The 23,867-nt window shown below is 39.7% G+C and overlaps 1 protein-coding gene across 6 annotated transcripts in view; it reads left to right on the top strand.

The window, feature by feature from the left end:
- The window catches only part of LOC107724710 (zinc finger protein 462-like), a 44,304-nt gene that overhangs the window by 6,341 nt on the left and 14,096 nt on the right, over positions 1-23,867 (top strand). For 5 of the 6 annotated variants that reach the window (XM_016533728.1, XM_016533729.1, XM_016533724.1 and 2 more), the window contains exons 2-4: positions 15,323-15,579; positions 15,682-21,050; positions 21,202-21,339. In XM_016533728.1, the coding sequence (XP_016389214.1) occupies positions 15,354-15,579; positions 15,682-21,050; positions 21,202-21,339 (5,733 nt within the window). In that variant the 5' untranslated portion in view covers positions 15,323-15,353. The remainder of the gene's footprint in view (positions 1-15,322; positions 15,580-15,681; positions 21,051-21,201; positions 21,340-23,867) is intronic. The other variant, XM_016533727.1, reaches the window with a different exon arrangement.

Raw genomic sequence — 23,867 nt, 5'->3', positions numbered from 1 at the left:
TCAGAAATGTCATGTACATCTTAGTACCTGTTTAATTTGCTCTGTAGATATGGCTATCATCATTAGTTGACATATGCAGAATCATCAACAGTGTTACGCTTTCAGGTCCTTCAGGTTAGTGAATGGTTAGTAACTAGTTCTTCTTGTACTGCATTTTCAACACAAACAGACGACAAAATGATCTGCTTGAAAGGCTGTGGTGGCTGATTCCAGCATTACAGATGTAACTCTTCTGCTCAGCAAAGCTGCATTCATTTGATCAAAAATACAGTAAAAACAGTGAAATATTATTCTAATGTAAAACAGCTGTTTTCTATGTGAATATCTGTTAAACTGTAATATATTTCTGTGATGCGCAGCTGTATTTTCAGCATCATTACTCAAGTCTTCAGTGTCACATGATCTTCAGAAATCATTCTAATATGCTGATTTGCTGCTCGAGAAACATTTCTGATTATTATCAATGTTGAAAACAGCACAATATTTTTTGTGGAAACGGTGATACATTTTATTTTTCCGGATTCACAGATGAATAGAAAGTTCAAAAGAACAGCATTTATTTGAAATAGAACTCTTTTGTAACATTAGAAACTGTCACTTTTGAGCAATTTAATGCATCCTTGCTAAATAAAACTTTTTAAAAATCATACTAAAACCAAACTTTTGAACAGTAGTGTATATCATAACATTTATTGTATTAAACTGCTTTTTTTAAATTTTCAATTATGCATATGAAGGTTTTCAACTGGCGCTTAAAAGTATTAAATAGTTCTGATAACATAAGCACCATTCAAAGAAGTTTTTAAAATATTTTTTCTCCCCAAAATATTGTCTACAAAGGGATTTAGATCAGAGCAGCGCACTGAAACATGATGTAAAGAAACGGGTGCAAATTTACACTAAGATTTGTGGCTGTTATTTATGGCTGTTAAAAGCTTCATGATATGTGAACTGATGTTTATTTGCTTTAAACATTAGTTTCTCAGACGTGTTCTTGTCTTTGTGGAGATGATTCTGGTGACACGTTCAGGTCTTCTGCCATCATGCAGTACGGCTGGTTAAGATGATGCTGTGCTGCAGATGACTCGTTTTCTATGTGAATATCTGTTAAACTGTAATGTATTTCTGTGATGCGCAGCTGTATTTTCAGCATCATTACTCCAGTCTTCAGTGTCACATGATCTTCAGAAATCATTCTAATATGCTGATTTGCTGCTCGAGAAACATTTCTGATTATTATCAATGTTGAAAACAGCACAATATTTTTTGTGGAAACGGTGATACATTTTATTTTTCCGGATTCACAGATGAATAGAAAGTTCAAAAGAACAGCATTTATTTGAAATAGAACTCTTTTGTAACATTAGAAACTGTCACTTTTGAGCAATTTAATGCATCCTTGCTAAATAAAACTATTTTAAAAATCATACGAAAAAACCAAACTTTTGAACTGTATTGTATATCATAACATTTATTGTATTAAACTGCTTTGTTTACATTTTCAGTTATGCATATGAAGGTTTTCAACTGGCGCTTAAAAGTATTAAATAGTCCTGATAACATAAGCACCATTCAAAGAAGTTTTTTAAATATTTTTTCTCCCCAAAATATTGTCTACAAAGGGTTTTAGATCAGAGCAGCGCACTGAAACATGATGTAAAGAAACGGGTGCAAATTTACACTAAGATTTGTGGCTGTTATTTATGGCTGTTAAAAGCTTCATGATATGTGAACTGATGTTTATTTGCTTTAAACATTAGTTTCTCAGACGTGTTCTTGTCTTTGTGGAGATGATTCTGGTGACACGTTCAGGTCTTCTGCCATCATGCAGTACGGCTGGTTAAGATGATGCTGTGCTGCAGATGACTCAAAGCTCAAGCACAGATGGAAGTGGACATTTCAGACGAGCTTGTTTCTTCAGTAAACACTTGATTTTTAGTCAAATCAGTATTTGCTCTGAAACCTCCCAGGCTCTTGTTGTCCTCCAGCGGGGAACAGTCCTTCATTAGGAGATCCAAACGGAGGAACATCTCTTGTCTTTGGTCGAGCGTGTCTCTCTTCACGCTTTGATGTTCTGTGCGGTTTGATGGTAACTCTCATTGGCTTGAGAAAACAGCCCGAATCAGGCCAAAGACAGAAAGAGAGCAGTGGAATTGGAACTGAAGGTTTCCTGAGGGAAAACGCTCCCTGGTTATTTTCCAGTGTTTTGGTCCCGAGCGTTTCATTCTTTTCCTCTTACAGTCGCTCCCAGAGCTCTGATGGCCTCATTGGATGCTGAAGCGTGAACATTTGTACAGTAACTTTGTTTAATGACGCTGTTTGTTGCATCTTGCCCACTTGACCCTCAGAGTTTGTATAGTGCAGTAGTATAGTGTGGTGCAGTGAAGTATAGTACAGTGCAGAGTAGTGTAATATAGTGCAGTATAGTATTGTGTTGTATAGTTTAGTGTGGTGTAGTATAGAGTAGATTAGTGTAATATAGTGCATTGTAGTATTGTGTAGTGTGGTGCACTGTAGTATAGTGCAGTATAGTTTAGTGTGGTGCTGTGAAATATAGTATAGTGCAGAGTAGTGCAATATAGTGCATTGTAGTATTGTCTAGTATAAAGTGTAGTATAGTGCATTGCAGTATAGTATAGTGTAGTATAGTGCAGTATAGTTTAGTATAGTGTAGTTTAGTGCAGTATAGTTTAGTATAGTGTAGTATAGTGCAATGCAGTGTAGTAAAGTATAGTGTAGTATAGTGTAGTTTAGTGCAGTTTAGTATAGTGTAGTATAGTGCAATGCCGTGTAGTAAAGTATAGTATAGTGCAATGCAGTGTAGTGTAGTAAAGTATAGTATAGTGTAGTGTAGTGTAGTGTAGTATAGTGCAATGCAGTGTAGTGTAGTATAGTGCAGTAAAGTATAGTGTAGTATACTGCAATGCAATGCAGTGTAGTAAAGTATAGTATAGTGTAGTATAGTGCGATTCAGTGTAGTATAATGCAGTAAGTGCAATATAGTGCATTGTAGTATTGTCTAGTATAAAGTGTAGTATAGTGCATTGCAGTATAGTATAGTGTAGTATAGTGCAGTATAGTTTAGTACAGTGTAGTTTAGTGCAGTATAGTTTAGTATAGTGTAGTATAGTGCAATGCCGTGTAGTAAAGTATAGTATAGCGCAATGCAGTGTAGTAAAGTATAGTATAGTATAGTATAGTGTAGTTTAGTGCAGTATAGTTTAGTATAGTGTAGTATAGTGCAATGCAGTGTAGTAAAGTATAGTGTAGTATAGTGTAGTTTAGTGCAGTATAGTTTAGTATAGTATAGTATAGTGCAATGCAGTGTAGTAAAGTATAGTGTAGTATAGTGTAGTTTAGTGCAGTATAGTTTAGTATAGTGTAGTATAGTGCAATGCCGTGTAGTAAAGTATAGTATAGCGCAATGCAGTGTAGTAAAGTATAGTATAGTATAGTATAGTGTAGTTTAGTGCAGTATAGTTTAGTATAGTGTAGTATAGTACAATGCAGTGTAGTGTAGTATAGTGCAGTAAAGTATAGTGTAGTATAGTGCAATGCAATGCAGTGTAGTAAAGTATAGTATAGTGTAGTATAGTGCGATTCAGTGTAGTATAATGCAGTATAGTATAGTGCAGTATAATTCTGTGTAGTGCAGTGAAGTATAGCATAATGCAGTTCAGTGTAATGAAACGCAGTGTAGTGTAGTATAGTATATTGTAGTGTAGTATAGTGTAGTGTAGTGTCATTTACAACGGGGAGACCAGTTGTTCAGGTTCTGTTTTCTGTTAAAACATTTGTGTTTTGTTCTGATTTTCTGTGAAATTGAAAGCTAAAATTAGACATAAAAAAAACTAATTCAAAATATTAAATAAATAAAAACTATAATAGTGAATCAAGAATGCTAAAATAACTCTAGTTGGAAGCTGTATTTTCAAACTTTGAAGTATTGCTAATATAACTCAGTGTGTAGACGTTTACATTTCGAGAACATTTTCTTTAATTGGTCTTAAAAAGGTCTTAAATTTATCTGCAGAAACCCTGGTGATTGTTCACCCAAAAATGATCATTCTGTCTTCATTTATTTTCCCTCGTGTTGTTCAAACCTGTATGATTTACTTTCTCCAGTGGAACACAAAAGAAGATATTTTCAAAAGTGTTTTTTTGTTGTTATTTCCAAAGTCATTGTTGTTTTGGACCCCATTGACTTTCATTGCATGATCAAAAACAATTGAAATATTCTTCAAAATATCTTCTTTTTGTGCTCCACTGAAGAAAGAAACTCATAAAGGTTTGAAAGTCTCCCCCATGACGGCTCTCCAATCTCATGTGTTTTCATGTAGTTTTGATGTGAAAGACACGTTGTGCTTGATGTCAAATGATGCAACGTGCCATTGGTAGATGTGTTTCTGGTAACCGATCACGACGCTCTGAGCTTTAAGATGCAGAAATGAGATTTGAGTCCTTGGCTTTGACATGGGGCTGAGTAAATGATGACAGTATTTTTGGGTGCAGAATATACGTACATTGCACAAATGAGATATCTTGACGTTTTTGGCGATCAGATGGGTGTTAAAGTGCTTGTGGAAAGCGTGACCTTGTTAAATGTAGGATCTCCAAGAGTTTCATCCATCATCATTAGATAAAACGTTCCCACGCCTGAGACCGGCAATTACTGAAGCTCAGTGGGGATGAAATATATCATATGTTCTCATATTTTTGTTTGGTTTTTGTAAATACATTTTATTATATTGTCTTGATCTGTTTGCTGTTTGGTTACTATTTACTATTTTTAATTGTTAGATTTAAAAAAAATGTTTTATTAAAACCAGTTAGTTTGACCCGCAAACATCATAATAATAATTATTAATTATAATAATATGTGGAACCCACAACAACTACAAAACAAAAACATATGATCTCTTTTTTTTATTATTCATAGATAATAACAATTGAGATTTCAATGATATTTTGACTTTTGAGCTGTGACCCCAGAAATCTGGTGAACCTTATGCTGGATGCTTTAGAAGAAATAAAATCAGTAAAGACGTTTTTTATGACCCTATGAAACCAAACTTTTTAAATTCATCGATTCTTGAGGCTCCTTTCCAGTTCCTTTATTTGAAATAGAAAAACTAGATTTATTTTCTGTATTGTGAAAAGAATAGCAGTGGATTTGATGTTGTTGTTTTGGACCCCATTGACTTTCATTGCATGATCAAAAACAATTGAAATATTCTTCAAAATATCTTCTTTTTGTGCTCCACTGAAGAAAGAAACTCATAAAGGTTTGAAAGTCTCCCCCATGACGGCTCTCCAATCTCATGTGTTTTCATGTAGTTTTGATGTGAAAGACACGTTGTGCTTGATGTCAAATGATGCAACGTGCCATTGGTAGATGTGTTTCTGGTAACCGATCACGACGCTCTGAGCTTTAAGATGCAGAAATGAGATTTGAGTCCTTGGCTTTGACATGGGGCTGAGTAAATGATGACAGTATTTTTGGGTGCAGAATATACGTACATTGCACAAATGAGATATCTTGACGTTTTTGGCGATCAGATGGGTGTTAAAGTGCTTGTGGAAAGCGTGACCTTGTTAAATGTAGGATCTCCAAGAGTTTCATCCATCATCATTAGATAAAACGTTCCCACGCCTGAGACCGGCAATTACTGAAGCTCAGTGGGGATGAAATATATCATATGTTCTCATATTTTTGTTTGGTTTTTGTAAATACATTTTATTATATTGTCTTGATCTGTTTGCTGTTTGGTTACTATTTACTATTTTTAATTGTTAGATTTAAAAAAAATGTTTTATTAAAACCAGTTAGTTTGACCCGCAAACATCATAATAATAATTATTAATTATAATAATATGTGGAACCCACAACAACTACAAAACAAAAACATATGATCTCTTTTTTTTATTATTCATAGATAATAACAATTGAGATTTCAATGATATTTTGACTTTTGAGCTGTGACCCCAGAAATCTGGTGAACCTTATGCTGGATGCTTTAGAAGAAATAAAATCAGTAAAGACGTTTTTTATGACCCTATGAAACCAAACTTTTTTAATTCATCGATTCTTGAGGCTCCTTTCCAGTTCCTTTATTTGAAATAGAAAAACTAGATTTATTTTCTGTATTGTGAAAAGAATAGCAGTGGATTTGATGTTGTTTGCTCTTCTTGATGAGTTGAGCGCTGTCGAGTGGTTTCTGTCGCAACTACTGTAGAGACGCGAGTGATCTTCACCAGATTACAGCGGATCTCACGCAAACAAACTCAGTAATGGTGTGAAAGATGAACACCAGCATGTGCAGCGCCGTTTAGCAGTTCTGAAGTCATATTCAGCGGTAAAGTTGGTTTTTTAAGCTGAAGTACCCTTTAAGATGAAAGGTTAAGACTTCATGTTGTCGTGGTAGTTCACGTTTAGCAGACTTCTGGGCTGTGTTCCTCAAAAACATCGTCAGCTAAGTTGATCGTAGAGACCATTTGTGGCAGTGGCTTTTGGGAAACGCAGCCCTGGATGATAAAATGTCACAATAGTGCTCATAAATTGAACTTCGTTTGCTCAAATCATTCTAAAAAACAATATTTTGATGTTAGTCAAGTTAATGAAGCGACTGGTTGTTTTGTTCTCTTCGTTCTTACAGAGACGAGAGCATTCCTGTGCTCGTCTCCTGCTTATATTGATGTGTATATATTTTTATATCTCAATGGTTTATTGAAGTTTGACTGTTTTATGTGCATCTTATTCGCCATTGTGAAATTATATCATATACAGAAATGTGCAAAAAATGGTTCAGCAAGTCTTTCTGCAGGTCACATTGTTACGTCAGTGACTCTTTGAATCTTTCAGTCATTCAAAACACTGATTCATTCAGCAATAAACAAGTGAGACTCTTTGAGTGAGTCATTCATTCAAATGATTTGTTCAACTTCACTGATTCTTTCAAAAGAGAAACAAGTGACTGTCTTTACGAGTGAGTCATTGAATCATTCAAACAATTTGCTCATAAACACTTAATTCGGAAACTAAACAAGTGGCAGTCTTTACGAGTGAGTCATTGAATCATTTATTCAAACAATTCGTTCACTGGGATTCTTTCAGAAAAGAAACATTTGGCTATTTATATATATATAAGTCTATTTATATATATATATATATATATAATTTATATATATATAAGTCATTGAATCATCCAATAAATCGATTTGTTCAGAACACTGATTCATTCAGAGAAATGAAAATTGTTGAATGACTCATTAAAATGATTTGTTAGGCACTGATTCTTTCAGAAAAGAAACAAGCGGCTGTCTTTATGAGTGAGTCATTGAATCATTCAAACAATTTGTTCAAAACCACTTAATTTGGAAACTAAAGAAGTGGCTGTCATTATGAGTCATCATTGAGTCATTTATTCAAACAATTCGTTCACTGGGACTCTTTCAGAAAAGAAACATTTGGCTATTTTTATAAATAAGTAATTGAATCATCCAATCAATCAATTTGTTCAGAACACTGATTCATTCAGAGAAGTGAAACAATTGGCTGTCATTATGAATAAGTTGTTGAATGACTCATTAAAATGATTTGTTAGGTACTGATTCTTTCAGAAAAGAAACAAGCGGCTGTCTTTGAGTCACTGAATCATTCATTTAATCGATTTGTTCAAAACACTGATTCATTCAGAAAATAAAACGAGTGACTCATTATGAGTGAAAAATTTATTCATATGATTCAGCAACACTGATTCATAGAGAAGTGAGACAAAGTAACTCAATAACGTGTCTAAAATGTAAGTTACTCCAGAGCTGTTGTATAAAAGCAGTATCTTAATTGAGGTGTTTTCTGTTTCTTGCGTGATATTGCTGATATATCAATATGTTTTATAAAGGATAGCGTCTCAGAGGAGGTTCATTGTCTGTCTCATGGCCGGTTAAGAACAGAGCGAGTGGAGATTAACGCTAGTGTTTTTGCTGAAGGGGTTAGCGGGTCTTAAATCAACTCTTGGGAAGGGCTTGTGTTGGATGCGTCTCAGAAGCTTCATGTTGGTTTGTTAATGGCTGACCTATTTCTGCTGCCATATGCTTCCTGGAAGGGATTTGCTTTGAAACATAAAAGCCAGTGATTTGGATGGAGGAAGAAGATTATGAGCACATCACTCCAGAAGATCTCGCATCTGTTGATAGGAACGTCGGGAAATAGTCGACGTGATGTGAAGCGGCCGTGTTGATTCGTGTTTGTGATCATTTAGTCACTTTTACAGAAAGTGTCTGTGTATCATATTAGGTTCTTTGCGTCTGCTTTTTTTGTTGTGTTATCTGTATGTTTGGACAGATTTTTATGTCTCTTCTGCTCATCAAGGCTGCATTTATTTGTTCAAAATGACAGTAAAAATTGTGAAATATTATTACAATTTAAAATAGCCATTTTCTATGTGAATATCTGTTAAACTGTAATTTACTCCTGTGATGCGCTGCTGTATTTTCAGCATCATTACTCCAGTCTTCAGTGTCACATGATCTTCAGAAATCAGTATAATATGCTGATTTGCTGCTCGAGAAACATTTCTGATTATTATCAATGTTGAAAATAAGCTTAATCTTTAATATTACTCGTCACTTTTGTAGTTTATCACTACAAAAGTTTACACAAAAATATGATAAACATGTGTTATCATATTAGAATGATTTCTGAAGATCATGTGACACTGAAGACTGGAGTAATGATGCTGCAAATTCAAGCTTTGATCACAGAAATAAATTACAGTTTAACAGATATTCACATAGAAAACGGCTATTTTAAATTGTAATAATATTTCACAATTTTACTGTATTTTTGATCAAATAAATGCAGCCTTGTTGAGAGTTTTGACTGCTCGTGTGTGCATTAAAAATGTATTTTCCTTAAAGGAAAGATAATTTTAAGACCCTACAAAGCCAAGCTCTTTAAATTCATAGATTCCTAAAGGCTCTTTTCTAGACGTGATGTTGCACACGGTTGGAGTCGTCGTTATGCGTTACTCGTAGCATGTTTTCAATCCGGTTTATCAAGAAACTCCAGTGAGAACGGGAACTGGTTTTGTCGGAGCGGTTCACGTCTGTTTGTGTGTCTGATCTCATCTGGCAGATCTTTGGCGCGGACCAAGCTTTATCACGAGAATCATCTGAGACTTCCTCATTTGAGGGATGGCACATGACCGAGCGCTTTGAGGAACTGGAGGTTTGCAGAGCTCGGTTTCTCCTGCTGTAATGGAGAACATGAGAAGTTTTGGCTGGTTTTGCTCAGCGTGAAACCGAACGTCTCGCTGCGTTTCCTCTTCTTCTCTGGCCTCTCGTGATCGAAGGAGCTGACGAGCGTTCTCAACGATCAGATGATTTTAAGGGCTCCTATCTTAATTTGTTCAAGCCTTTAGATGATATTTCATGCATGTTGATTTTAAAGGGACAGTTCACCCAAAAATGATCATACGGTCATCATTTGTTTACTCTCAAACATGTTTTTATCTTCTGTGGAACATAATGTGAATGTATAGCCGGAGAGTTTCTCTGTCTCTGTGTTGTGTGAGATGGTGGACCAACGGTTAAAGACAAAACCTCTACTTCTAATCAGCTTAATGTTGCTTATTCAGAGAGTGTCTTTGAGAGGGGTATAGAGGAGGCTGTTAAGGCAGGTTGGTGATTAACAAGCATCAGCAGACTTTGGAATCTGGTTGCATTGGAATAGAAAACCGGCGTTCGCTGCTTCCAGTTTTTTCCCATTGCTCTCTTGTCTTCCTCATTCTTAGCCCAGGGCTGCAGATGTTTTGTGAGCTCTGAAAGAGGGAAGTCCAGGCATGCTTTGCATTTTTAGACCCCCTCGTGAAGCTTTAGTTCCTCTAAGCTCGTTTTGAGGACGTGAGAGACTCTTGACTCTGTCCTGTTAACGTGCATGGACAAAATCAACTAGTCAGCGGTCAACCAGCTAAGACTAGTCAGTGTTGAGGAGGCCTGGTACAGTTAGGCTGGTTTAGGATCAAGTTGACTAAAAGTCTTTAAATTTGGTGTTGACAGCAGTGAAATGAAGACATTAATGTAAGTGGCCATTCACGTAAAAAAAAAGATGAGGGAAGTGGAATACCCAAAAAAATGTAACCTAATTTAACTTTAAAGCAGCAACTGAACTCAAGTTTTTATTTGGCTGTGCAGGCCATTTCAACTCATCTTGTCTAGTTGAATCTTGTATAACGTAAAAAATGAAGTTGAAATTGGTTCAGTTGTTTTGAGTTGACGTATTGGAAAAACATATGCTGCCATGACTCATTTTTACAGTAAATGAGGAGAATTTGTTTTACTTATTTGTGACCCTGCAGCACAAAAGCAGTGTTAAGTCGCTGGGGTATATTTGTAGCAATAGCCAACAATACATTGTATGGGTCGAAATTATAGATTTTTCTTTTATGCCAAAAATCATTAGGATATTAAGTAAAGATCATGTTCCATGAAGATATTTTGTAAATTTCCTACCGTAAATATATCAAAACTTAATTTTTGATTAGTACTATGCATTGCTAAGAACTTCATTTGAACAACTTTAAAGGCGATTTTCTCAATATTTAGATTTTTTTGCACCCTCAAATTCCAGATTTTCAAATATTGTCCTATCCTAACAAACCATACATCAATGGAAAGCTATTTATTTAGCTTTCAGATGATGCATAAATCTCAATTTTGACAAATTGAAACTTAAGACTGGTTTTGTGCTCCAAGGTCACATATTAACATGAACATCTTAAACATGATAAAAAAGATATCAGTCTAGTGCATGTTTAACATAGGAAAAAAGTAGCACTGTGGAATGCAAAAACATGTTTTATGTCACGCTGAAATGCACAACGCTGTATAGATCTAGCAACATCAAGATCATGGGTTCAATTGTTATTCACACGCAGTACTGCGCAAGTCTTTGGCACATTGGATGCTTGTCAAAAACATTGGTTTTAAGACAGTTCTTTGTTTTTCACAATGTGAAACTTCTCCTAGATGCTTGGAACAACCAACCTGCAAGGTACGGTACTGTGAGAAGTTTTAGCCACTGCTTGTAAGGGTTATTTATCTATCACGTCGATATTTGGTGCGTCCACCCTTTGCTTTGTCCCAAGTACTCCTGTGCACCATTTACAAGAAAGTTTGCAGGTAGGTTGTTCTAACGTCTTGGAGAAGATTGCACGGTCACCGCGTTAAACCGAGTGATTTTCTGAAGCGTCTAATGTGCCAGAGTCTTTAGCACAGCACTGTGCGAGCTCCACTTGCACACCTTTGGATGCTCTGTATATCGCTTCGGGTGAAAGCTTCTGCAGAATGTAAAATTTGATACGTTTTTAAAAAACCCAAGATGTTGAAAATATGACAGACTGAGCTCAGGCTGGCACGCCAGAAGGTTTTTTCCCTGTGCTTCTGCTGAGCTGTGCAGGCTGAAGGTTTTGGGTGCGTTACATCTGCTAGATAGATTTCTGTCAGCTGCTCTCCAGTGGCAGCGAGAGGATCAGATCTGTGAGTCCATGTTACGCTCTGCCTGAACACCTCAGCACACATTGCTGCTCTTAAAATGGCTGCCCTTGAAGCTCAAAGGATCTGTGGCGCTCAGTGGCTGTCCGAGCCGCGCCAAGCACATGAAAGCTTTACAAATTTTACCTCATTAGCCTGGAAGTTTCTGACGCTCCGGCGGATGGGCTGCTAGGTGCAATTTTGTGTTGTTCAATGTCTCCTAGTTTTGCATTTGTGTTTTCCTCCTCTACCAGACTTCATGGTTTGTCCAGATATGGCTGTCGAGATGAGTGTAAGTTTGCTCTGAGTTCCTCTCGAGTGCTGGAACACATCAGGGCCGAGCTGAAACTCGACCTCGAGAGACAATGCGCGAACCTGCCTTGGGACACACTGGCAGTGTTGTTGAGAATGAAGGTTGAAACCAGTGTCTGCTTTTAAGGTTTGAGGCCACAGGTGATAAGCCATAGGTGTGAGAGCTCGGATGTCTTTATTCTCAACAAGAGAGATCTTCTCATCTTGCAGGAATTTCAGCCATGAAACCTGTTTTCAGTCTAGTGTCTGTTGCATGTACTAATTTGATGGGTTTTAATCATTAGGTATTAAACCCTTAAGCATTGATGCATAACTCCTCCTGCACCACTTGTGCGACAGACATGATGTGATATTGCTGTCATTCTAGTATTTTCATCAGGTGGGTGAAGCAACAATAATGTAGGATGGGATTTAATTTGGTAACACTTTGGTTGACTATAAGTAACTTTGCAACTACTAACAGTCATTAGAGTAGACTGTCTGCTTAATATCTGCTACTAACCCTAACCTAACAGTCTGCTAATACTGTAATGACTGCTAGTTAACATGTAGTTGCAAAGTTACTTAAGTGGACTATCAAAATAAAGTGTAACTCTTCATTTTATCTAATAGGATTTGATTGCACCATGTAAAGATAATATTGATCAATATTATTATTACCCAACCGCATTGCCTTGGTTACATCAGAAGAAAGGTTTTTATTAGCTTTTGATGAAAGTAAACTATAATTTTTGTTGCTTTAGAATTGCAAGCAATGCAATGAATAGGAACAGTGAAATTTACTAAAGTAAATAGTGGATTTTGATTTCACATCATCTTTAAGGTGCTGATGTTGTATGATAACTGTAGTTCATGCATTTGTGTCTCTTGTTTTAATAACAATTGCATGTCCTTGATAGTATTTTGGTCCCTTTTCTTGGCGAATTAAGAGTCTCTTGACTGATTTGATCTCAGTTTGTCCTCACAACCGGTAAAAATGGTTCATTGTGCCTTTAGATTGACTAAGATCCAAGTAGAATCTATTTAGTTTGTTTTTACAGCATTCAAGGCCTCCTCTAATGTGTAGCGTTGCACTAAACCCGCTGCTCTTAAAATGGCTGCCCTTGAAGCTCAAAGGATCTGTGGCGCTCAGTGGCTGTCCGAGCCGCGCCAAGCACATGAAAGCTTTACAAATTTCACCCCATTAGCCTGGAAGTTTCTGACGCTCCGGCGGATGGGCTGCTAGGTGCAATTTTGTGTTGTTCAATGTCTCCTAGTTTTGCATTTGTGTTTTCCTCCTCTACCAGACTTCATGGTTTGTCCAGATATGGCTGTCGAGATGAGTGTAAGTTTGCTCTGAGTTCCTCTCGAGTGCTGGAACACATCAGGGCCGAGCTGAAACTCGACCTCGAGAGACAATGCGCGAACCTGCCTTGGGACACACTGGCAGTGTTGTTGAGAATGAAGGTTGAAACCAGTGTCTGCTTTTAAGGTTTGAGGCCACAGGTGATAAGCCATAGGTGTGAGAGCTCGGATGTCTTTATTCTCGACAAGAGAGATCTTCTCATCTTGCAGGAATTTCAGCCATGAAACCTGTTTTCAGTCTAGTGTCTGTTGCATGTACTAATTTGATGGGTTTTAATCATTAGGTATTAAACCCTTAAGCATTGATGCATAACTCCTCCTGCACCACTTGTGCGACAGACATGATGTGATATTGCTGTCATTCTAGTATTTTCATCAGGTGGGTGAAGCAACAATAATGTAGGATGGGATTTAATTTGGTAACACTTTGGTTGACTATAAGTAACTTTGCAACTACTAACAGTCATTAGAGTAGACTGTCTGCTTAATATCTGCTACTAACCCTAACCTAACAGTCTGCTAATACTGTAATGACTGCTAGTTAACATGTAGTTGCAAAGTTACTTAAGTGGACTATCAAAATAAAGTGTAACTCTTCATTTTATCTAATAGGATTTGATTGCACCATGTAAAGATAATATTGATCAATATTATTATTACCCAACCGCATTGCCTTGGTTACATCAGAAGAAAGGTTTTTATTAGCTTTTGATGAAAGTAAACTATAATTTTTGTTGCTTTAGAATTGCAAGCAATGCAATGAATAGGAACAGTGAAATTTACTAAAGTAAATAGTGGATTTTGATTTCACATCATCTTTAAGGTGCTGATGTTGTATGATAACTGTAGTTCATGCATTTGTGTCTCTTGTTTTAATAACAATTGCATGTCCTTGATAGTATTTTGGTCCCTTTTCTTGGCGAATTAAGAGTCTCTTGACTGATTTGATCTCAGTTTGTCCTCACAACCGGTAAAAATGGTTCATTGTGCCTTTAGAATGACTAAGATCCAAGTAGAATCTATTTAGTTTGTTTTTACAGCATTCAAGGCCTCCTCTAATGTGTAGCGTTGCACTAAACCCATATAACACTGGCCTTGACATTGAGGCCTTTTCTTGCAGAAATCACCTGCAGAATGTGTTCTGGTGCGTGAGCCAGCCAAGGCTGAAGATTTATTCTGGTTTGTGTTGATGGCTTTCAGATCTGCAGCGCTGGTACCGTGCTGTATGACTGCTAAATGCATTCCTGTTGTTGAGTGCATTGTAATATTCATGTCCTTGCCACACAGATCACATTGAGAATGACCCTTGATGAAAGAAAAACATGATCGCTGTCTCTGTACATGGCCTTTTACCGGAAAAACTACTTGGTATTATAGAGAAAAGCGGCGGTTGTGGTTGTATATGTATTTTTGGACTTAAGGTTTACGTGAGGTTAGTGGTGAATAATTTTTATTCAAATCATATGTTCCAAACATACTCTCTGTCATTTTAGATTTTAATTTTATTGGTTTATGAAAATGTTCAGTGCAATCTAATGAAATATTGCAATATTTACAGCAGGGATTTGTGCACAGACAAGCATGTGTATGTGCTGGATTTGGCAGCTGTGCGAGTGTTAATGAAAAAGTATTGATCAGGGAAGGAATCATACTTTGTTTCAGCTCATTGATTGATGCGGTTGCCGGGTACTCTTAGGTCACGGGACATAATAATGCCACCTCCAAGTGACGGCCCGCCCCATAATCCTTTGTGTTTGTACTGCATCTCTGAAGCCCTGAGCGTTCCTCATCCCTCGGCGGATTCACTCAATCTTATTTCAGACGGGCTTGATGCAATCTGATGGAACATGCTGATGTAAATACCAAGGCCCACTGGTGTGCTCCAGCTGAGGCTTATCCCTGGGTAATAAAAAATGGAACAAATCAGCCCATAATCCCTCCTCAGCTATTGTTCTTGGAGCAGACTGACCCCTCGCCAAAAAAAGAAAGATTATTCTGTTGAATTCTGCCTTGTCAGAATTTCAGAATGCTTTCGTCTTGCTGTGAAATGCAATGCTGTGACATTTCCTTTCCAAGTGTTGGTTTATGGCCTGAGTTTCTATTCTCTTACCCCTTTCTTTCTGTCTCTAACCAGGTTTCCCTGATTTTCCAGGGAGTCCTAAGCGATGGAAGTGCTGCAGTGCGATGGCTGTGATTTCCGTGCAGAGTCGAACGATGAGCTCAAGGCGCACATACAAGACGTCCACACGGCCTTCCTGCAGCCCACAGAAGTGGGAGAAGGTGACGAGTCACCCAGACAGTCCAGGTCAAACTCGTTAAATTCCCTCAGCCAAACAGAGGACGAGGAAGACTTGAGCAATCACAATTACGACTCGTTAAAAAAGAAAACAGGTATAATGACCCATTAGTATTAGACCTCTAGAGTGAAAGAAACTACATCAGAAGAGTTGTTCTGCCATTTGAAATGTTTTTCTTTCTCTGTTCATGTTTCAGGCATCCAATCCATTAACAAAGACCTTGGGCACTTCTCTGGTTCAAAGCAAACGAAACGCAACCAGACAGCAAAACCTTCAAACAAAACGTCAACTCCATTTTTCCAGTGCAAGTTCTGTGTGCGGTACTTCAGATCCAGCTCTCTTCTCAGTGAACACACCAGGAAGGTACATGGAGAAGCAAGTGATGAGAGATCCCACAAAACTTCCAAGAAGGCCAGCTGCAGCGCTACGACTTACGATGGTGTAGGAACGGTCTTTTCCTGCCAGTATTGCACTTATAAATCCCCACACAGAGCACGGATTCTGAAACACCAGAAAATGCATCACAAAGAAGGTCTACCAGGCCACTCGGCTCCTCCTGTTGGAGCAGAGGTTTTGAACTCTGACGCCTCCTCCGTTGAAGAACAATGTGAAGAGTCACCAGGGGATGTAGAACGTAATGTGCTGGAATCTATGATCACACCCCAGTCAAGAGGAAGCTTTGACTGTGAGTGGTGTGGATTTCAGACTTCGCAAAGGCAGCAGTTAGCCGATCACATGATGAAGAAACACCGTAACATGGTAAAGATCATGGTGTCCTTGCAACAGCCCAAAATGCAGGACGGAAGTGCAGGGTCCAGCAAGTCTGATTCTGCTTCATCCAGGAGAAGCACTCCAACCTCCAATTTGAACCTGAACGATCTAGCGTGCAATGAAGGTTCCTCCGCAAATGCCTCGTCAATCAAAGGATCCTCTGGCAATGCATCACTCAAGGCCACTTCAGGGATATCAAGTTTTCAGTACTCACAGCTCACAGCAAAAATACCTAACAGCACAGGATCTTCCATACTGTCAGAGAGATCGACTTTCACCATGTCAGATATGTCTAGGTCTGGCATGGATCTAGATGCCAGCATGCTGAATGATTCCAAAGGCAGTTCAGATGATGAACTCTGTGACTTGGATGATCCCAATTACATGGAGTCAGCTGAGGATTCTACTAAGCTGCTTCTGTCAGAAGAGGATAATGACCTGCTGGAAACTAAAGGAGTTCCATTCAAAAGACACATGAACAGGTTCCAGTGCCCTTTCTGCTCCTTCTTGACCATGCACCGGCGTAGTATTTCTCGTCACATAGAGAACATACACTTATCTGGCAAAGCTACGGTGTATAAATGTGACGAGTGCCCCTTTCTTTGCACCAACCCACTTAAACTTGACGCGCACAAACAATGTCACGGTGGGTCTTCCGAATGGGACACTATGGACTTAACCAGTGAAAGTGTAGATGGTCCGGCTGAACGCTCCGAGCCGGTGAACAGGGGAAACGGCAGCTCTAAAATCAACGGGAAAAAATCCAGCACAGTCGAGGAACTGCAGGGTCCTCATCGGTGCTCACTGTGTAACTTTTCCACCATCACACTGAAAGGTCTACGTGTCCACCAGCAACACAAACACTCATACTGTGATGGAACACAAGTCACAGGTCAAGAGGGCTCGTCCAATGAGCAGCAAGATTCTGAGTCTGAGTCCTACAGCTCCTTGAGCTTCGTTCAGAAAACTCAGACCTCAATCCTTGGAATTTCAACCAAGAAGCATCTTATTGGGAAGACAGCAAGAAAGTCCATCAATGATTTGCCCTTGGATCTCTCTCCTGTCAAAAAACGGACGAGGATTGATGAAATTGCAAACAATCTCCAGAGCAAGATTAGTCAAAGCCAGCAGCACGAAGATGTGATTAACCTTGAGGAGATGGATGATGTCGTGGAGGAGAATGGGAATCACATCGATTTAGAAACAAGCAAAGAGAGAGAAACCTCTGATGCTCGAAGTCAGCACTACACCTTCAACACTCAGCACCTTCATGTTAGAAATTCTGGAAGTCTTCAGACAGAGCGTGGTGTTGGGAAAAGAAAACGCAATCTGCAGTCCAAACTCGGCTCAAGAAACATTCCTGTTCAAGTAACCATTTCTGATGATGAAGACAATTACAGTGCCTCTTTGGAATCTAAAGATGCCCAAGATCAAAGCAGCCAAGATAGCAGAGAGACATATCAAGACAACACTGAATACAATACTGAAGAACCTGGGAACCTGTTCTACTGCAAACATTGCGAGTACCAAAACAAGTCTGCTCGCAGTGTTAGCACACACTACCAGAGGATGCACCCTTATATCAAGTTTAGCTTCAGATACATCCTGGACCCAGAGGATCAGAGCGCAGTCTTCCGTTGTCTCGAGTGCTTCATCGAATATAACAACTTTAATGATCTGCACCAGCACTATATGACACACCATCCAGAAGCAAGCAACGTTTTGAACTTTAATCAGCCAGATCTGGTGTACATGTGCCGTTTCTGTTCCTACACAAGTCCAAATGTGCGGAGCCTGATGCCCCACTATCAAAGAATGCACCCTTCAGTGAAGATCAACAATGCCATGATCTTCTCCAGCTACATGGTCGATCAGCCTCATAAGAGTGCTGCTGAGTCCCAAACACTGAGGGAAATCTTGAATTCTGGGCCCAAGAGTTTCAGCCCCACCTCATCTGGGTCCAGATCATCATCCAGTCCTGCTCTCAAAAGCATCTGCAAAACACCAGAAGCAAACACTGAGACTGAAGCTTTTCGAGAAAGTCTGGGTGGTAATGTGGTGGTTTACGACTGTGATGTCTGTTCTTTCTCAAGTCCCAACATGCACTCAGTATTGGTCCATTATCAGAAAAAACACCCCGAGCAAAAGGCCTCCTACTTCCGCATACAGAAGACCATGCGGGTCATATCTGTTGACCGAGCACAGTTGTCAAACAATTCAACCTACAGCCTGACGAGCACCCCCAAGTCTTCAAACGTCATCTTGCCTGTGGCTCTGGATGAAGATGTTTACTACTGCAAACACTGTGTCTACAACAACCGCTCTGTAGTGGGCGTTTTGGTCCACTATCAAAAACGACATCCGGAGATTAAGGTGACGGCAAAGTACATAAAACAAGCACCCCCAACTCCGGGACTGCTGAAACTCATGGATGAGTTACAAATCGCACCCCCTAAACAGTTTCTGAAGCAATTCAACAACAACGGTATTGAAGGATCAAGTAATTCCAACACTAAAGGAGCATCCGACAAAGGGGAACCTGAAATGCTGTTCTTCTGCCAGCACTGCGACTACGGGAACCGCACTGTGAAGGGGGTTTTGATTCACTACCAGAAGAAGCACAGGGACGTGAAAGCCAATGCCGACCTCGTCCGTAGACACACAGCTGTGGTCAGGAGTCAGAGAGAACGAGCGCAGATGATCCAAGCGGGAAGTTCCACGTCCACTGCAACTGTAGCTACTGAAGCAGAAAAATCCAGGGCGTTACGATCTTTGAAGTGTAGACACTGTGTGTACACATCTCCTTATGTGTATGCCTTGAAGAAGCATTTAAAGAAGGATCATCCTACTGTGAAGGCCACGGCCATGACGATCTTACACTGGGCTTATCAGGACGGTGTGTTAGAGGCTGGTTATCACTGTGAGTGGTGCATATATTCTCACGCTGAACCAAGCGGGCTGCTCATGCATTACCAAAGACGCCATCCTGAGCACAACGTCGACTACACTTACATGGCCAGCAAACTGTGGGCTGGTCCTGATACTTCCACCAGCAGACAAGCTGGGAACTCTGAAACGAAGCATTACCAATGCAGAGATTGTGCCTTTGAGGCGTGCTCCATCTGGGACATTACTAACCATTACCAAGCAGTACACCCTTGGGCCGTCAAAGGTGACGAGTCTGTCCTGCTCGACATTATCAAGGGGAACCAAGCACCTGATAAGCTGCTCCCACAACTGCCCAAAGGACACGTTTCAATGTACAGTCCATTCAACAGCAACCAGCAGGAAGAGACTACAGTTGAAGTCAGCCGCCGAACACATGAGCGACAACCTAATCACTCTCTGTCTGCCACGTCGTCTATCTCAAACAACCCTTACCAGTGCACCGTGTGCTTGTCTGAGTACAACAGTCTTCATGGGCTTCTGACCCACTATGGCAAAAAACACCCGGGCATGAAAGTGAAAGCTGCTGACTTCGCTCAGGATGCAGACATCAACCCTAGCTCTGTTTACAAGTGCAGACACTGTCCGTACGTGAACTCTCGCATCCATGGAGTTCTCACACACTACCAGAAACGACATCCTTCCATCAAAGTCACGGCTGAAGACTTTGCCGATGATGTCGAGCAGGTAAACGAGTTGGTTAACGAGGGGGATGAGCGATCTAAAACCCAGAGGCAGGGCTACGGTGCTTACCGCTGCAAGATGTGCCCTTACACACATGGCACTTTAGAGAAACTCAAGATACACTATGAGAAATATCATAACCAGTCTGCCACAAACATTTTCAGAACAGCTGCCACGCAGTCACCGACCAGAAGAGACGATTTGGTTGCTGAATGCAGTAGCAGCAGTGTGACCAAAGTCTCTGAGATTTGTGACTTTGACCTCGCAATTCCCGAAGTCGCAAAGAGTGACAAGAATGCGGTGTTTACATGTCAGCTGTGCAAATACTTCTGCTCCACCCGGAAAGGTATCGCTCGTCACTACCGTATCAAGCATAACAATGTCAGAGCGCAGCCCGAAGGGAAGAACAATGTCTTTAAATGTGCCCTCTGCTCCTACACCAACCCCATCCGCAAAGGCCTCGCAGCACACTACCAGAAACGGCACGACATTGATGCCTACTACACGCATTGCTTGGCAGCATCCAAGACGGTGGGGGAGAAACCGAACAAGGTGATGGTGCCCTTGGCGTCAGAGGCAGCGGCTCCAGCGATGAGCGAAGAGCTAAGGCTTGCGGTGGACCGAAGGAAATGTTCGCTCTGCTCCTTCCAGGCTTTCAGCAGAAAGAGTATCGTTTCTCATTACATAAAACGCCACCCAGGAGTCTTTCCCAAGAAGCAGCCCTCTAGCAAACTGGGCCGTTACTTCACTGTGATCTATTCCAAGGAGGCAGAGAAACCTCCATCTACAGATGAGGTGGAAATCGTTGAAGTTAAGGATGAGGTGGAACCTGAAGGTGACGTGGACTGGCTCCCCTTTAAATGCCTGAAATGCTTCAAGCTGTCGTTCAGCACGGCGGAGCTGCTGGTGATGCATTACAATGACTGCCACGACAAGGAGCTCAAGCGGGATTTCGTCAACATTCCGAGCCCAGCAGAAGATGGGACGGAGCTCTACCAGTGCACCCACTGTGAAATCAAGTTCTTGACTCTTCCAGAACTCAGCGTCCATCTGATAAACCACAATGAGGATTTCCAGAAAAGAGCCATGAGGCTAGAAAGAAGAAAACAGCTTCAAAGCAAGCAGAGGACGACGGAGCCACCAGAAGCCAAACCAGAGAATAAGGTGAGCTTAAACACCTTGTAATGGGTTAAAAGTGGTTATATTAGTTGATTTGATTGTCAAAATGAGTTGAAGTTTGGGCTGGTTACCTTGACTAACTTTCAAAACTAGATTGCATCTAATGGTTTTCTGTTGTCATTGTCTCTTCCTATAGGTGGAGAGCATACCCAATAAGACTCCCATCGGCTACAGGTGCAACTTCTGCGTGGAGGTCCACACCACCCTCCGGGCCATCTGCAACCACCTGAGAAAGCATGTGCAGTATGGGGAGGCCAAGGAGGGACACGTGAAGGTACGAACATCCAAAGTTACTTCATGCTTCATCAAGGGCTTTTAGAAAGCATGACTGTATGCTAAATCTTCTGTGATCAGATTTATACAGTTGCATTAGTTTTTTTTTATAAAGAATATCTCTTTGGATTTGAGACTTTTGTCTTTGCAACTTTACAGATCTTCTTTATGCACCAAGAGCTTGTAACACTCCAAAGAGAAAGGAAAAATTGAAATCGCATCATATGACCCCTTTAACATTTTCAGTTTTAGGCATCTTATCAGATTTGTGCGCATTGCCTATATTCAGACCTTTTTGTCCTGAGGTGGCCTCTCTTCTTCTACTCTATTCTAATAGCAACTGCATTCACAGGCCGTTTGGACCCGTTTTTCTTGTTCACTTGTTTGGATTGTTAAACCACTACAATTCAGCTTCACATTCAATGAAATGGACAAATAGAGCAAATCCTTGAGTGTTGCAGAAGAAACAGGGTAAATGGACGAGTGCGGTGTTATGACATTTCCTTAAAGTCGAGCATTTTATTTCCTTGTGTGGGCATTCATGAAGAAAGCCTTGAGCGTGTCATAAAGTTGGTCATGTAATTAAATCTAGTGGCCTTGTGTTACATGTTTTGCATACAGAGAATGAAAGATTTTCTTCTTATTTCTAAAGCTCTTTTCTGAATGTGATGCTGCCTTAGAATGTGGACTAAATTTGGTTTTTAAAAGCCAACAATGTTGCTACCAACTTTTTTGAACAGCCTTTCTGTCAGGAGTGCATCTATAATGCCTCAAAATGCTTTCTAGGGAGGGTAGTTGACACAAAATGTGTCTATGGACTTCAAAAGATATTAGGAAAACATTTATATTAATGTAGAAGGGAAAGTGCATTTCTTAGATCCACATTTAATCAACTTTTATCTTGAGTAGTTGATTTAAAGTGGTCCTGCAGTGTGACAAATTAATTTTTAAAAGTGCATAAGTGCATAATTAAACAATGAATTAGCAAAATGCTGCTTAAAGAGCATAAATTTTAGTTTCAATTAGTTAATGCATGGTTGCAATATCTGTATTATAGAAGTAATGTATGCCGTTTTGTACAGTGTGATGGTTTTCATGATGATTAACAGTAGTCTTTAAGGTGGTCTGTTTCTGCAGAGAGCTGCATTTAAACATGGCAGAGTCCAGTTTGTTTATTACAGCAGAATCCTGAGACTCTCCATGCAGCCCTTCCGTCTCTCTGAAGAGAAAGCCAGTTAGGTTGTCTTGACGGTGTGGCATGTAGAGAGGCGTGTAAGCGCCTTAGTGTTAGTATTCCACTGAGAGCGCCAGTGCTGGCAGGGAGGCCCGGGCCTGAGGGTTTGAACAGAAGCCCAGTGAGGATCAGCAGACGGGATGGGTCGCACCGGACACTAGGGGGCAGCACTCTCAGGCACAGATCACATACTCTGAACAGAGACACATGGGCAGGGATTCCCAAAGTTTTTCATCAGCTGAAGCCCGTTACTTCAATCATCTATTTAAAATTTAAAAACCCATTTGCATGCATGTTGGTTAATATTCACGTCGTCATGAAGTTTTTTTAAGTCTCAAGTCTCAATTCTCAATTTATTTATAAAGCACAATTAAAAACAACTACAGTTGACCAGTGTGCTGTACAGTGTTGTAAAAGACTTATAAAAACATGTATACAAACCAAGCAAACATCAGACAACAAACAACATCACAAGTCATAGGCTATAGTGAAGAGATACATTTTTAACTTTGATTTAAAAATATGTAATGTTGGTGCAGTTCTAATATGGATCGGTAACGTGTTCCAAAGTTTAGGTGCGGCTATGGCAAAAGCTCGATCACCCCTAGATTTTAATTTTTGACTTTGGAACAGTTTTTGGAACAGTTATCTCTGTTTGGCAGACCTAGGAGTTCTTTCCAGATGATATTCACACAACAGATTGGAGAGGTAAGGGGGAGCGAGGCCATTTAAACATTTAAAAACAAGCAAAAGCTAAAATGTTCGTATCTACGAACACCGGTTAAAAGACATGCAGCCGCATTTTGGACCATTTGTAATCTAGATATTGAAGAACTGTTTATTCCCAGATACAGGGAATTACAATAATCAATTCTAGAAGAAATAAAAGCATGAATTGCGGTTTCAAAGTGCTTAAAAGAAAGGAAGGTCTTCACTTTAGCCAACGTTCTTAATTGGTAAAAACTTGATTTGACAACTAAATTTATTTATTATTTATCAAATTTAAGTGCACTGTCGAAAAAGACGCCCAAGTTTTTTACACCTGATTTAACTGAAGAAGATAAAACACCAGAATTTACATGAGAAATGTTTGGGACTTCAGAAGAGCCAAACACAATGATTTCTGTTTTACTCTCATTTAGATTAAAAAAATTCAAAGGCATCCAGGCTTTGACATCGGAAAGACAGGCACAGAGGGAGTCTACACCATTTTTATGCTTCAGGGGCAATTAAAGTTGAGTATCGTCTGCATAGCAGTGATAGAACAAGCCATGCTTTTCAAAAATAGAGGCTAA

This window comes from Sinocyclocheilus rhinocerous, unplaced genomic scaffold, assembly GCF_001515625.1.
Source record: "Sinocyclocheilus rhinocerous isolate Xijiao unplaced genomic scaffold, SAMN03320098_v1.1 scaffold124, whole genome shotgun sequence".
Lineage (NCBI taxonomy): Eukaryota > Metazoa > Chordata > Actinopteri > Cypriniformes > Cyprinidae > Sinocyclocheilus > Sinocyclocheilus rhinocerous.
This window is presented reverse-complemented; position numbering and strand designations above follow the sequence as displayed.